At 45.8% G+C, this 13971-nt stretch overlaps 1 protein-coding gene and 1 long non-coding RNA gene across 3 annotated transcripts; both read left to right on the plus strand.

Moving 5' to 3' along the window:
- The first annotated feature begins 1302 nt into the window (after positions 1-1302).
- GLRX (glutaredoxin) lies at positions 1303-10198 on the plus strand. Of its 2 annotated transcripts, none has more exons than XM_036084454.2 (3): positions 1303-1628; positions 7274-7393; positions 8989-10198. In XM_036084454.2, exons 1-2 carry the CDS (start codon positions 1422-1424, stop codon positions 7385-7387), a joined length of 321 nt encoding a protein of 106 aa, XP_035940347.1. In that variant the 5' UTR covers positions 1303-1421; the 3' UTR covers positions 7388-7393; positions 8989-10198. The 2 variants fall into 2 exon arrangements, with proteins under 2 accessions (XP_035940347.1, XP_035940346.1); XM_036084453.2 differs by having other exon boundaries at positions 1304-1628; positions 8984-10198.
- LOC144381110 (uncharacterized) lies at positions 1635-6891 on the plus strand. The gene is made up of 2 exons (XR_013445686.1): positions 1635-1891; positions 3862-6891. It is a non-coding gene; the product is annotated as an uncharacterized LOC144381110 (long non-coding RNA).
- Positions 10199-13971: the final 3773 nt, after the last annotated feature.

Raw genomic sequence — 13971 nt, forward strand, 5'->3', positions numbered from 1 at the left:
CGGAAGGGTCCCTCGCTGGCCCCAGCCCCACCCCTCCTGAAGGAGTTTCAGTGTAAAACTTCCTGCAGAAAAGAACAAAATTTTACTTTAAAAAAAAAAGTGGTGTTTCCCGGATTGATTGATTTAACTTACTGCACACAGAGGGGTCAGAACTGACCCTAGAACAGAAGACTCTGCCCCCCCACTAGGGACTGTGGGCTGGCCACGCAGGGGACGACATCCCAGTCCCCGGTGCTACAGCGCCTGCTTGAGGTGAACGTGGTAGCCCAGTTATTACACCACTTCATTCCCAAACACTGAAAACAAAGGGGCACAAACGGAGGGTTAAACAGAAAAATACCCTCCTTGAACCTGCAGTTTGAAAGCCAGGTGTGTGCTGGAATTTGCTTTCATGGTAAACTGATGTTCAAGGGTCCCAAAGTCAAATGCTGATGGCCATAAAGAAGCAGATGCCTCCAAGACAGGAGCTAGCCTGTGGCCTCCAGCAAACAGGAGTCACCGTCCGCCCTGCCGAGAGGGACAGCAGCTCCTCAGGCCCAGCTGCTGCCACAAATCCATGCGACCTGACTTTTCAGACAGAGATTGCAAGACCAGATTCTCCTGTGAAATCTCTGGATTTTTAAGGGTTGGGAACTAATTCCATTAAAGCAATCACAACCGCAAACACCCATCAACCGTGTCAAGTCAAATGCCTTCAGAGCCACGTCAAGATCGCATGCAAAGTCCCAATTTCAGTTTCATTTCCTCTAAGGTGATTTCCATGTTTCGTGAGAGATTCTGTTTCTGCGTGAGTGTTGGCGGCTCTGAGAGGTAAAACAAAGATTGCACTCCTAAGAAGTCACTGCTGGCTCAGCGCCCTCCCTGGTGCTGGTCTGCATCCTTGATGCTTCCCCAAAGGGTAATTTGACTCTGCTCTCTGCCAAAGGGCAGGTGCTCCTGAAAAAGCTGAGGACAACACCAACACCCTGGACGTAGCTATTGATGAAATACAAGTATGCAGGGGCGCCTGGGTGGCTCAGTCGTTGAGCATCTGCCTTCGGCTCAGGTCGTGATCCCAGGGTCCTGGGATCGAGTCCTGCATCAGGCTCCCTGCTCGGCGGGAAGCCTGCTTCTGCTTCTCCCTCTCCCACTCCCCCTGCTTGTGTTCCCTCTCTCGCTGTCTCTCTCTGTGTCAAATAAATAAATAAAATCTTTTAAAAAAAAAAGGAAATACAAGTATGCAGTCCTCGTCTCTAGCTGGTGACTCATACCAGACTGAAATGACACTGGAGCTGTCTCTTTAAAACTCGAGCACGCTACTGGGCAAACTCCTCCTCCGGGGAGGTTCCTTTAACTGAGGGCCAGCTGGCCGGGCCACCGGTTTACACCCGAGCAATACCGGCAATTGAGGATTCCTCCCCAGGAGGCAGCTGCCTGTCAGCATGGCTCAAGAGTTTGTGAACAGCAAAATCCAGCCCAGGAAGGTGGTTGTGTTCATCAAGCCCGCCTGCCCCTACTGCAGAAGGACCCAAGAGCTCCTCAGCGAACTGCCCTTCAAACAAGGGGCTTTGGAATTTGTCGATATCACGGCCACCAGTGACACAAGCAAGATTCAAGACTACTTGGCAACGCTCACAGGAGCCAGGACGGTGAGTTCTCAAAGGCTAGGCAAAAGGTTCTCAGATTCCCTTTTCTTGTGGGGGCTGTGCAGGGGATCCGCCTGTGCCTTTCTCTAGGACACCGCTAGGGCTCCGGCACTCAAGGCGCCGCCGGAGGGCTCTGCGGGGTGGGGGAGGGCGACGAAGAGAAGACACCGCTCCAGGGAACGGGCCGCTGGGCTGCAGCCAGAGGTCCTTGCAGACCCTGTGCCCGTGCGTCCCGGTCAGCGGGCCCAGCCGCTGTCCCGGCGTCGGTGAGCTATCCGGAGTCTTTGTTTCAAGCACTGCCAGGAAATGACAGTTTGCAGCTTGCAGGGCTGGGGTTGGAAGGTGGGGTGCAGGGGCCAGGGTGACCTGTGCGTTTCTGTTACTGCATGTGGGAATCATATGCACTCTTTCTTCTGTGTTCACTTGGCCAAGCGGGATTTGCTGTCCTTCAATCTTTTCTCTAAGCTTTCTTTAACCATAAACCCAATTAGCCCATTCTTCCCTATCTTACCTAACTCCTCCCACTGGAAGAATCTAAAGGCTCATGATTTGCCCCTTCTTCTCTGAGATGCTTCCAGGCCTGTGCTAGTAGGGAGTTCAGGGGCCAGAGTTCCAGCCTGGCTCTCACAATGGCTTGCAGTGTGATCCTAGGCAAGACACCACCTCGGCGATCCTCTAGGACCTCCCCGGCTGCAAGACCAGACCAGAGCAAGGGACCACCAAGTCCCCTTTGCTCTCAATAGACCGTGAGCCCCTCTAAGAACTACTTTTCTCTACCTAAAAAGGCTTCCTCTGCCTCAGCACCCCTGGCTTCTGGCGGCATGGCCAGGCAGCCAGCTTGCCTGAGTCCGTTCTGGCGCTGGGTGGGGTAGGGGCCGGCCCACCAGCTCACCCCAGTCCCCCTCAGGAGGCACATTCTCGGACACAGTGTTTGCAGAAGCACATATCCGGCTTCGGTTTGAGTTTGACTCACGGGCTTCTGTCTAGGTTCTGAGCATAAAGCATTGGAGGCTGTTCCTCCTTGCCTCTCCAGTCAGAGATCAGTATTCTGGCACAGAGGGAGGTTAAACCTGTTACCCTCTTGCTTCCAGGGCCCCAGCTGTGAGCTGAGGACTCTTGTGTCTGAGGGCGGTCCTGCAGCGGAGGACACAGTGGTCAGAGATTCCTGCTGCCCGGGGCCTGAGAGCCAAAGGGCAGGGCAGTCCCTGCCAAGGACCCCGCTGTGACGGCTGGATCCGTCTCAGCCAGTGGCTCCCAAACCTTGCTGCACATTGGCATCACACGGGGAGCTTTTTAAAAAATCTGGATGCCCAAGTCATTCTCCATATCAGTTAAGTCATTTATCGGAGGTGGGAGCCAGGCATCAGTAGTTTTAAAGATCCCCAGATCAAAGGGTACAAACTCTCAGTCATAAGATGGGGAAGTTCTGAGGATCTAGGGGACAGCAAGATGACTGTAGTTAATAATACTGCATTGTATGCTTGAAGTTTGCTCTGCAGGAGATCTTAAGTGTCCTCACCACACATAGACAAAAGTTAACTATGTAAGGTGATGGACATGTTAATTAACCTGATTGTGGTGATCATTTCAAATGTGTATGTATATCAAATCATAATATTGCAGATCCTCCATATACACAAATTTATTGTCAATTATACGTCAATAAGGCTGGGGAAAAAAGTTTATTTCCTACCAAAAAAAAAAAAAAGATCCCCAGGTAATTCCAATGTGCAACAAATTTTGAGAGCTCCTTGTCAGCCTGGCGGCCTCTCTTTAGCTGGAGAAACCTCTTCATGCATTCATTCGACACATTTTTTTCCCCTATCTCTTCATATAGCGGCAATTTTTTAAGTTTGTTTTTGAATTCTTAAAAAGACCTTTCACAGGTTCTTGAGCCCTGAATGCATTCCTCCAAGGGGAAGAACAGATCCTTTTACCAGGTTGCCTTCAGGTTCCCTTCCAAGGAAGGGTTTACATCTGAAGAGACGAGAGACTTGGAAGTCACTCTTATTTACCCTGTAATGACCTGTGGTGATGGGCACATAGCAGGAGCCCAGCAGGACCTGACTGGTTCCAGAAACTTGTGTCTTCAATCAGGCCGTGTACTTGGAGAAATTGTTTGGGTTTTGCTATGGCCAAAACTCTTCTATAAGTACCTTCATTTATTCTTTCTCTCATGCTCTTCCTTTATGTAGATCCAAGTTTCTGACCCTTATCATTTTCCTTCTCTCTAAAGAACTTCTTTGAACATTTCCTGCAAGGCAGCTCTGTTGGCAACAAATTTCCTCAATTCTTGCTTGTGTGAGAAAGTAATTTCTCCTTCACCTTTAAAGGATAATTTTTTTGGGTGCAGCAATTTTTTAAAGCACCTACTACATATCAAGACACTTTTAACCGCCATGAACAGAACAAAAACTCCCGCCTTTGTGGAACTTACATTCTAGTAAACACAGTAAGTAAAACAGTTTGCTGGAAGGTGGTCAGTGATAAGTGCTGTAGAGAACAACTAGGTAGGAAAGGGAGGTGGACAGTAGGCAGCAAGGTCCAGTTTTAAACGGAGCCATCAGAGCCTCACTGATCTTAGATCTCTAAAGGAGGTAAGAGAGCAATGCAGGCAGAAATTTAGCGGTAGAATGTTCCAGGCAGTGGGAACAGCGAGTGCAGAGGTCCTGTGGTAGAAGCATGCCTGGCAAGGAGGCCTGTGTGGCTGGAACGTCGTGAATTAGTAGGAAAGTAGGAGGAGGTGAGGTTGAAGAGGTAATGGGGTAAAGGCTGGGAAGGCTTTTCAAGCTGTTATAAGGACTGTGGCTTGTGAAGTGCAATGAGATTCCACTGAAGAGTCTAGAGCAGGGGAGTAACCCAAACTGAGTTTTTGGAAAGGGTGGTGGCTGTGGGGAAAAGTGAGTGTAGGAAGGCCAGCCTGAGGGCTGAAGCTGGGAGACATCTGGAGGCTACAGCAGTTACTCAGATGAAAAATGATGGTGGTCTGTACCAGGGACATAGCCAGGGAGGGGGTGAAGAGTTTGTGAAGTAGCTGAGTCGCTGGCTCAGAGCGAGCCCCCTGGAGCACAGAAGAAGCTGCCTAGCTGGGGCCGGGGCCAGAGAAAAGTACACCAGGACAGTCCAGGCCCCACTATCATAAAGCTTGCTTTTACAATGGCAGTTCTCTTTCTGCTTCTTGACAGTTAGAGACTCTCAGGTTCCTGGAAGAGGGTGCTGGGGCCAGGAGGGGAGGACACGGAGCACGTGTTCCTTCATCCTTCACCCTCTCAGCAGAATCAACAGATAGCCTCTGGGTCACCGCAGCTCCCCACACTGCCCTGGGTGGCCTGTAGTCCCACCCCTTTCGGAGGTTCCAGGAACCGCTCTGCTGTAAGTGGTTTGGCCGTTGCCTAGCCTAGAGGGTGGGCATAAGGGCAGAGGGGCCTTCCAGCTTTCGGGCAAACCAGCCCCTTTGCCAGGTGGGGTCTAAGGAGAGACTCCTTGCTCCTCGGTGCACTGTCTCCAACTAATTCAAACCCTCTCAGCCAACACCCCAGTCAAAGGTGGGGATGTGGCAAGCAGTAGGAGCCGTGACCATTGCTCAGTTCTTTTTGAAAATATAGACGTTCAAGAGTGAATACATCTCCTCCTTGTTTAAAGCTCAGATGGTTTCGGGGCACCTGGGTGGCTCAGTCAGTTAAGCGTCTGACTCTTGGTTTCAGCTCAGGTCAAGATCTCAGGGTCATGAGATCCAGCCCTGCTCAAGCTCCATGCTCAGCAGGGAGTCTGCTTGAGATTCTTTGCCCCTTCCTCTCCCTCCCCTCTGCTCCTCCCCCCACTTACATGTTCGCTCTCTCTGTCAGATAAATAAATAAAGCTCAGATGATTTCTATTTCATTAGGTAGTGCCTTTAACAGAAGGAGCTTTGCAGTATAATTATATTAAAATTACACTGGGATTAGGTTCTAGTTACTGCTACACTGACCACAGCCAAGTGTTCCTGGGGTGATAAAAGCCAAAAGACCCCCAATAATTTGGAGGAGTGGGAGCTTTGTTCTAAAATAATGGAAGGACCCAAGGGAAAACTTAGGTTTCTGACCTCCTCTTTCCACAGCTATTCTGTCAGCTGATAAAAATAATGTTGCCCTGATGATGTTCCCCATTTACGAAGTCCCCACACAGCCACGGGGCAAGTGGGGCAGGCAGCGCTGTCTGTGACTGAAGAGGACATTCGTGCACTTTCTCACTGACGTGCAGTTTTGTGTGCTCTTTCCCAGTCTCCGGGCACAGGAAATAGCCATGGAAATGGGGTGCAGATTCGTTTAATATCTGGATAATTAATATCTTAATTTTTAAAGCTCACTCCCACCGAGAATACCTTCTTAACAAAAACACTGTAAGAACTTATCTGAAGTAATTCTGCCCTCTTTCTCATCTCTCTCGTGCTTTAAAAAATTCACTTGAATCTTTATGCCTTCTGAGGAAAATCAAACGCTTTGAAAATATTTGTACTGCCTTCTGTCTTTCATCTCTCCTGCCCCTTGTGGTAGGTTCTTAGGGTTCAGGAAGAGGGCCTGCTTGCTTCTCAGTCAGGTGACCTGTATGGTTTGTTTCTTCATTGCAAGTCAGCGTTTCTGTACAAGTTGGCCTAGAAGTCCTAGAAGTTGTCTGGGCCACAGTGAGAGGACTTCCTCCTCCTTTCAGGACTCTAAAAACCCTTGGGAAGCTAGCAGCACGGAGGGAGCCTGAGTGTGACCAGAGAGGATCGCATTCAGCAGGGGTAGTCACTCTGTCAGCCTGCCTTGCCTTGGGTGACCCACACATGCCCGAGAGTGAAACAAAGCAGCTCTTACTCCCAGAGCGACAGCACTTGAACATCTGATGATAGGCCAGGGATGAAAAAAGGAGTCACATACCACCACCCCTTCCCCAGCTGAGGACAGAGCTCACAGCAGAGAGAGATGACGAATATACCGTGAATCTAACAATCAGGGACCAAGACCTAATGCCAGTACTCTTCTAGCTGTGTTTAGAAACCAACTCCTTGAGAGCTGATGGACTCTGAGAAAGAGACTGAGGGTTCTAGAGGGGAGGAGGTTGGGAGGATGGGTTAGCCTGGTGATGGGTATTAAAGAGGGCACGTATTGAATGGAGCACTGAGTGTTATATGCAAACAGTAAATCATGGAACACTACATCAAAAACTAATGATGTAATCTATGGTGATTAACATAACATAATAAAATAAAATTAAAAAAAAAAAAGAAACCAACTCCTTCCTGGTTGTCGTGACTCAGCCTCAGGGCTCAGGTGTGGTCCCAGTTGCAGAGACACCAGAATTCAACCAGGGTGGTCTGGCTGCAGCCAACCGAAATTCTTTCCCTGAAATGTGTTTCTCGAGAGTGAGATTTTTAAGTTATTTTTACAAATTAGACAATCTCACGCACTGCCCTCTCCATATGATAAACATCTTGGCTTACAAACATTCTTTGATGAATAATTTTACGCTTGTAACAAAGTTCTGACCTGAAAGAACATACATGAGGAGGTTGTAAAGTGATTCTAAAAGCTTTGGATCATGGGAAATTTTTAAAGGAAGGAAAAATGTCATTCTTTCTAACCTGGTAATGAAGCTCCTTACCTACCTTAGCTTGTTTGCTTTTTTAGGTACCTCGGGTCTTTATCGGTAAAGATTGTATAGGCGGATGCAGTGATCTGATCAATATGTATCAGAGTGGGGAACTATTGAAGCGGCTAAATCAGATTGGAGCTCTACAGTAATTCTAGGTGAGTGAAGGGTGGGGTGCCCGGCTAGAACACTGGGAGATGGCGGAATTCTGCTGGATTTTATTATACTCCAGAAAGGCAGTTCAGTTAGAGGAAGAGTGATGCGGAGTGATTTAAAGATGTCATTTAGGAGTTTACAAAGAGGTTGTGTGGATAGGAGGAAATCCTTTTAGTTGACCTTCATTTAACAAAAATGTATTGAGCACTTACTATGTGCAGACATTGTACAAGGCACTGGGAATAGGGAGAGGAACAAAAAGATAACAGGGAACCTCTCTTCTAGAGTGGCAGCCCAACCAAAAACAAGTAAGTAAATAATTCCTGAAACAAATTAATAAAATAATGTGATAGAACGAGGCAGGGGGTGGGGAGCAAATTTAGAGCTAATATGGCGAAGGAAGGTCCTTCTCAGCTGGTGGAGCTGAGACCTGGTTGACAAGAAAGAGAGAGCCATGTAAAGATAAAGCTAAAGAGCTTTTCGGGCAGAGGAAATAGCAAGGACAAAGGCCCAGAGCTGACAACAAGTCTGGAACATTCAAGGAACAGAAAGCAAGCAAGAAGAGATTGAGTGAAGCGCAAGGAGAAGGAAGAGTAGCAAGAAGTATGGGCGGGGAGCCAGGGTGCAGAGGCCATGGTAAGCAATTTGGATTATTCTCCATGCAATGTTGAAATCAAAGTAATTTTTGCATTACCTGTGTTCACACTGTAAATCAATTTAATCTAATTGGATTCCCAAATGTCAAAACAAAGTTTTCTGCAGTTGTCACCCAAAGGAGACCCTTGGCTGACTGGAAAGCCATAGGGTGATGAACTCTTCAAAAAAGGAACCAGGGTACTTTTTGGGGTCTGATGAGCTCTTCTTTCCCCTAGCTCTCGTCATAGTTAGCTAGTTGCTAGTAGGCCGGTTCCACTGACTGACGAGCAGAGAGACTCAGTGGGTTTCTTCAGTCAAAGGAGATTTTGACTAATGTATGGTTCTCAGACCAAAATATTTTTTGAGGGATATTTATTGCCCATTAATTAATAACTTACCCTTAAGCAATGGGTATATGTAATTTGTGGTGGTTAACTCAAAATAGCAACAGAAGTTAAAAAAGACTTTCTGAAAAAGTATAATTGAATACCTTGAAATGAGTAGTCAATACTATAAAGCTCCTAATCACAATTCTTACAACATCATTGCACCAAGTGAACACTAAGTCTGTTTGTGGCCTCACCCCATGTATCAAAGCACTCAAAACCCAATTAACTGTGGTGCCAAATGTTTTCTATTCTGGAACACTTCTGAGCAATTTAGACTTAGATTAAAAATGGAAAAAAACCAATACCTTTGTTGGGAAGATGTGAAAGACCATTTCCCCAACTACCTCTGTCAGGGTGGGCGTTAGAGTCCCCCTTATTCACAAGGTCTATTCGCACTGTCCTTCAGCATTCTGTGATCTCAGTATTTTGCTGCCAACTGTATCTAAAGGCCATCTGTAACAGAGTGTGCTCAAATAGCAAGAGTAAGTATTCTGGTAATGGAAAAAAAATGAGGGGACTTTATATTTCCGCGAAAATCCACTTCTTTGTATTTTGTTTTTCTGGCAGAGCAGATCCCAGGATGATATCCCCCTGAGAGCTGGATGGCACTTCAGTGATAACCACACTTCCTGGTGGATGGATCCGCGACTAAAATCCACAGCAACTGTTTATTTAAAATTCTGAAATATATTAACAAAAAAAGGGGGGGATTTTTTTGGCAAAAAGAGCTTCTTCTTCTTTTGACTCAGTATTAAAAGTGGACCAACTTGCCCCAACCCACAGGTCTGAGAAGGTTGATGGATATCTTGGGTTTCTTCTCGATTGGCCCTTTGGGTTCCAAAAGACCATGACAAGTGATGGCTTAGGATTCACTCAATGACCCAAAAGGTCGTCTTTCTCTTTGGCACATGTCTGTTCCTAACTGTCCCATATGCTAGGACACCTCTACCTCCAAGCCAGTGTTTCTCAACCAAGTTTATCCCAGGCCCCCAGGATGAATCTGTAATTGGTTTTCTGCTACTGCCTGGAAAGTACTTCGTTGAGTTTGACTTTATAGAGTTTGCATTACAAAAACAATAGGTCTTTTGAATGTGCTTTTCCAAGCTACATGGGTCTCCCCAGTCATGATCCCCATCCCACCCCATCTTATCTTGAGAATCACTGCTCGGAATCAGTGTTCTTAACCTTGACAAGTCACAGCTTCTCCTAGGAAGTGTTCAACAATTCCTTGAAGGGTCTTAAGGACCTAATTTGAGAAACACCACATGAAAACTTAAGCATGGTTGGTCTTCACTTGAAGCCACAGAGATCACAGCTGCTGCAATCATGGGCACCTCTGTTATGTAAGATGGTCGTCCAGGTAATCTGGAATAAGTGTGTATTAACTTGTTTAGATTATGAACAGAAGTAAAATACAACATTTAAAATGTTATCACAGAAAACTTGCAAACCCCTCCCCCAAGAATAGGTCTGTGAAAGTGGCCATATTTGAGAAACACGGTCCTAAACGATTTTTTCTCTCTCCTTTTTCCCTCCACTCTATGAAAACTTGAGTCCCTTATTGTAAAGTTTGTTCTAGAATTGCGATTTTAAGTTAATTTTCTTCTGCAGTTTCTAGTGTGAATGGTTAATTGAGAGTGATTTTTGTCTAATTCTTTTCTATGTTCTCAATACCTTGAGGAATAATATTAATGTGAACTATACCATATTAAAACTTTATTCATGTTTGTCCCCTACCATTATAAATAAAGGCACATGCTATTGTCCTTCACTGAGTACAAATGGTTGATGTGATTTTTAAATTTCGTATTAAAATGACAAATAATGTGAATATGTCAACACTAACCTATTGAATAATGTTTAGAATCCTATAATAGTTTCATTTCACATTCTATTTTTTCCATTTCTTACCTAATACCCTTCAACCAAATGGCTGTGGATGATTGTGCAGGTTATATCCTGCACAACACTGTGAATGCCCCCCTGGGGGTTGTGCGGTGTGCAAAATCCCCTCCAGACCATTTGCCCATACTTGCTTTCACACTTTATCCTCAAACACCCCTTCTTCACCTTTGATTTACTTTCAAACTTCTCCTTCGAGGCCTGATTTACAGATTATCTCCCCTGTACCTACCCTCTCCTCTCACTGCCTTTGGACGATAAAACGCCACTGCTCTCTCTTCTGTATCCTAAAGCATCTGCATACTGGTACTTCAAAACTCTCATAGGGTTGAACTGCAGTTAATCCTCTGTACTGGTCTCTTGCCAGATTCAGAAATACTCAAAGGCAAGAGTCTCGACTTAAACTTCATTGTATGCCCAGTTTCTAGCACAGATCTTTTTTTATCAAAGCAATACATGCATGAGATTAAAAATGTCAAACAATACTGAAAGTTCTTCCTATTCCACCCATCTGCAAACCCTGTTTTGACCACACATTTATCAGTTTCATTTAAACTTCTTAAGAAATGTAAGATAGGGGCGGCCTGGGTGGCTCAGTTGGTTAAGCGTCTGCCTTCGGCTCAGGTCATGATCCCGGAGTCTTGGGATCGAGTCCCACATCGGGCTCCCGGCTCAGCGGGGAGCCTGCTTCTCCCAATGACCCTCTCCCCTCTCATGCTGTTTCTCTTGAAGCCACAGAGATCACAGCTGCTGCAATCATGGGCACCTCTGTTATGAGAAACAGAATTGCTCGCTCTCTAATAAATAAATAAGTAAAATCTTAAAAAAAAAAAGAAAAAAAGAAATGTAAGATAGGTGCCTGGGTGGCTCAGTCGCTTGAGTGTCTGCTTTCCACTCAGGTCATGATCCCACGGTCCTGGGATCGAGTCCTGCATCGGGCTCCCTGCTCATCGGGGAGCCTGCTTCTCCCTCTCCCTCTGCCCCTTCCCCCAACTTGTGTTCTTACTCGCTCTGCACTCTCTCTCTCTCAAATGAATAAATAATCTTAAAAAAAAATGTAAGATCTATTAGACCTATATAAGAGTGTGTAGAATGCATAGTTCTGTGTAAATGACCAGCCATATATCTGCCTCCTAGGTTAAGAAATGAAACCCCTCTCTAACAGAGCCCTTCTAAGGTACTGATAAAGCACCAGAGAGGCCCATGTGCCCCTTCCCAACATATCCCCTTCCTCCCTCCACAGAAGTAACCACTAGCTCATTTTTGTTGTAATCATCATATGCTTCTCTATAGCCTTACTCCCTAAATATCCCTAAGCAACACATTTTAGTTTTGGAAAAGCAGTAACAAACACCAACCCAGCTGTGTAAGGCAAGGGCAATATTATCACCATCAGGTGAATGGCCCCAGGAGAAGATAAGCTGAACAGAGGCTCAGAGTCTTCCACTGGCTTCGGTTTCCCTGGGAGTTTACCAGAGGGGTGGCCCTGAATGAGTCCTTGGGCACCCCAGGTACCCCCTGGTGGGAAAGCTAGTGTGGGAACAAGTCCTGGGCATCGCCCAGAAAGAGAGTCCATGGACGTGGGCTGCTATGCGTTTTCTCCGTCCGCAGCCGCCCGCCAGCCATCAGCAGCGGGTCAAAGCGCAGCACTCGTGCGGCAATATGGCACGCCTGGACCCTCAGCGAGCGCAACGCGTGGTGCGAAGAATGGAAACGTCATCAGCACAGGGCAAGCTAAGTACAGGTAAGAGTCTGCTTCAGGCTCATCTGGGCACTCTCTGCTCAAGTTAGAAAAAAAAAAAGATGCAAACTAGAGAGCCATCAACGGCTGCAGTCTGGGCTGGTTGCCCTCTATGTCCGGGCACGGCTCTCTGCCTGGGATCTCGCTTCACTGCCATTCTGACTACTCTGTTTCTCTCCTGGGCTGGCTCTCCTACTTCCCTCTGTCCGTATACATTTGTTACAGCTAAACTGCTTTAACAAAGGCATACTCTCTTTCGACAGTCCAGAGGCAGGCAGGAGGCTTTGCTCCACGAAGTCACAGTCAGCCCAAAGGTTGTACGCACCACTTCCGCTTACGCCCCATTGGCCAGAACTGGGTCTACAGGGTCCCCCAGTTAGCTGCAGGGGAGGCCAGGTCATGCTGTCCCACTGGGAAACCCCTTGCCCAGCTAAACTCCGAGAGGTCTACGCCAAAAGAAAGAAGGAAAGTTGGCAGATTGTGTCTTTCTCTTTTTTAGTCTTCTTTTTTATTTTGGAAGACCTATATCCTCCATGGTTTTTAAGAAAGCAAGGAAGGTAAATTTTTTGAAACCTTGCATGTCTAAAAATGCTTTTATTGTATGTACCCTCCTATTTGACTGATAGTTCATCTGACTATAGCTTCTAGTTGGAAGTCATTTTCCTCCAGAAGTTTGGAGACACGGCTCTTGGTCTACTGTTTGCAGTGCTGCTGCTAAGTCTGAAGCCATTCTCATTCTTGGTCTTTTGTAGATGACCTGTTTGGTTTTCTTACTTGTTTTATACTCCAGAAGCATATAAAATCTTCCCTTTAAGCCCCATGTTCTGAAATACCATGGTGATATGCCGTGAGGAGGGTCTATTTATTTTCATACATTCTGGGGACTAAATGGAGGCTTGGAGGGTCCATAGGCAGTTTTATTGAATTATTTGATACTTTCCTCCCTCCCATTTTCTCTGTGGTCTCTGTGTGGAACTCCTAGTAGTCAAACATTGGCTTTCCTGGACTTGTCCTTTAATTCTTGTTCTATTTTTCTCTTATTTTTTCCCCTGAGGGATCTACTCATCTTTATCTTCTTATTTTTCTGGTGAGTTTTTAATTTCTGACATCAGGTTCTTAGTTGCCAACAGGTCTTCAGTATTATTTGAATGTCCTATTTTTATAAGATTGTCTTTGTTTCATGAATGCAGTATCTTATCTCTCTGAGGTTATTGTGATTTTTTAAAACTTCTTTACTGAATTTTTTCCAACTGTGATTTGTGTTATTTCCCAGAGTTCTTTCTTGTTCTTAGTTGTTTTTTTTCTTTTTCCTCTTGTTCTTGTATTATGAATGCAAACACTTTTTTTTTTTTTTAATCTCTCAAAGATACTAATTATACTTGGGGCTTTCTAAAAGCTGTCTTCTGATTCCTGCATTCTCTCTTTTCCCACTGAGTCCCTATTTTCTATTTCTGCTGTATATTTGAAGGCCAGTCAATGTTCTGCCCTGAACATTTGAGATCTGGCTATCTGCACCTATTTAAGAATGAGGCACCAAAAACTGGTTAGAAGATCTGTGTGCACAGATTGGGTTTATCCACTGGTGACCTTCACCACAGTCTTTGTGCTAATGTCACCTTCTCAACAGGCTTCCCACATTACCCTCTTTAAAGTTTCACCTGACATTCCCTATCCCTCTTCCTTGTTTTATTTTTCTTTATAGCATTCATTACCTAATATAGCATGCCGTTTATTTTGTTTGCTGTCTGTCTTCACTAAAATGTAAGCCCCTTGAGGCCAGGAATCTGTGTCTGTTTATTTACTGCTCTATCTGCAGCATTGAGAAGACTGGTTGCCCATAGTAGGCATTTGATAATATCTGTTAGATGTTTGGATGGATGAATGAATGAATGATCAGGTGAGGATCCCCCAA

The sequence above is a fragment of the Halichoerus grypus genome, chromosome 2 (assembly GCF_964656455.1).
Source record: "Halichoerus grypus chromosome 2, mHalGry1.hap1.1, whole genome shotgun sequence".
Classification (NCBI taxonomy): domain Eukaryota; kingdom Metazoa; phylum Chordata; class Mammalia; order Carnivora; family Phocidae; genus Halichoerus; species Halichoerus grypus.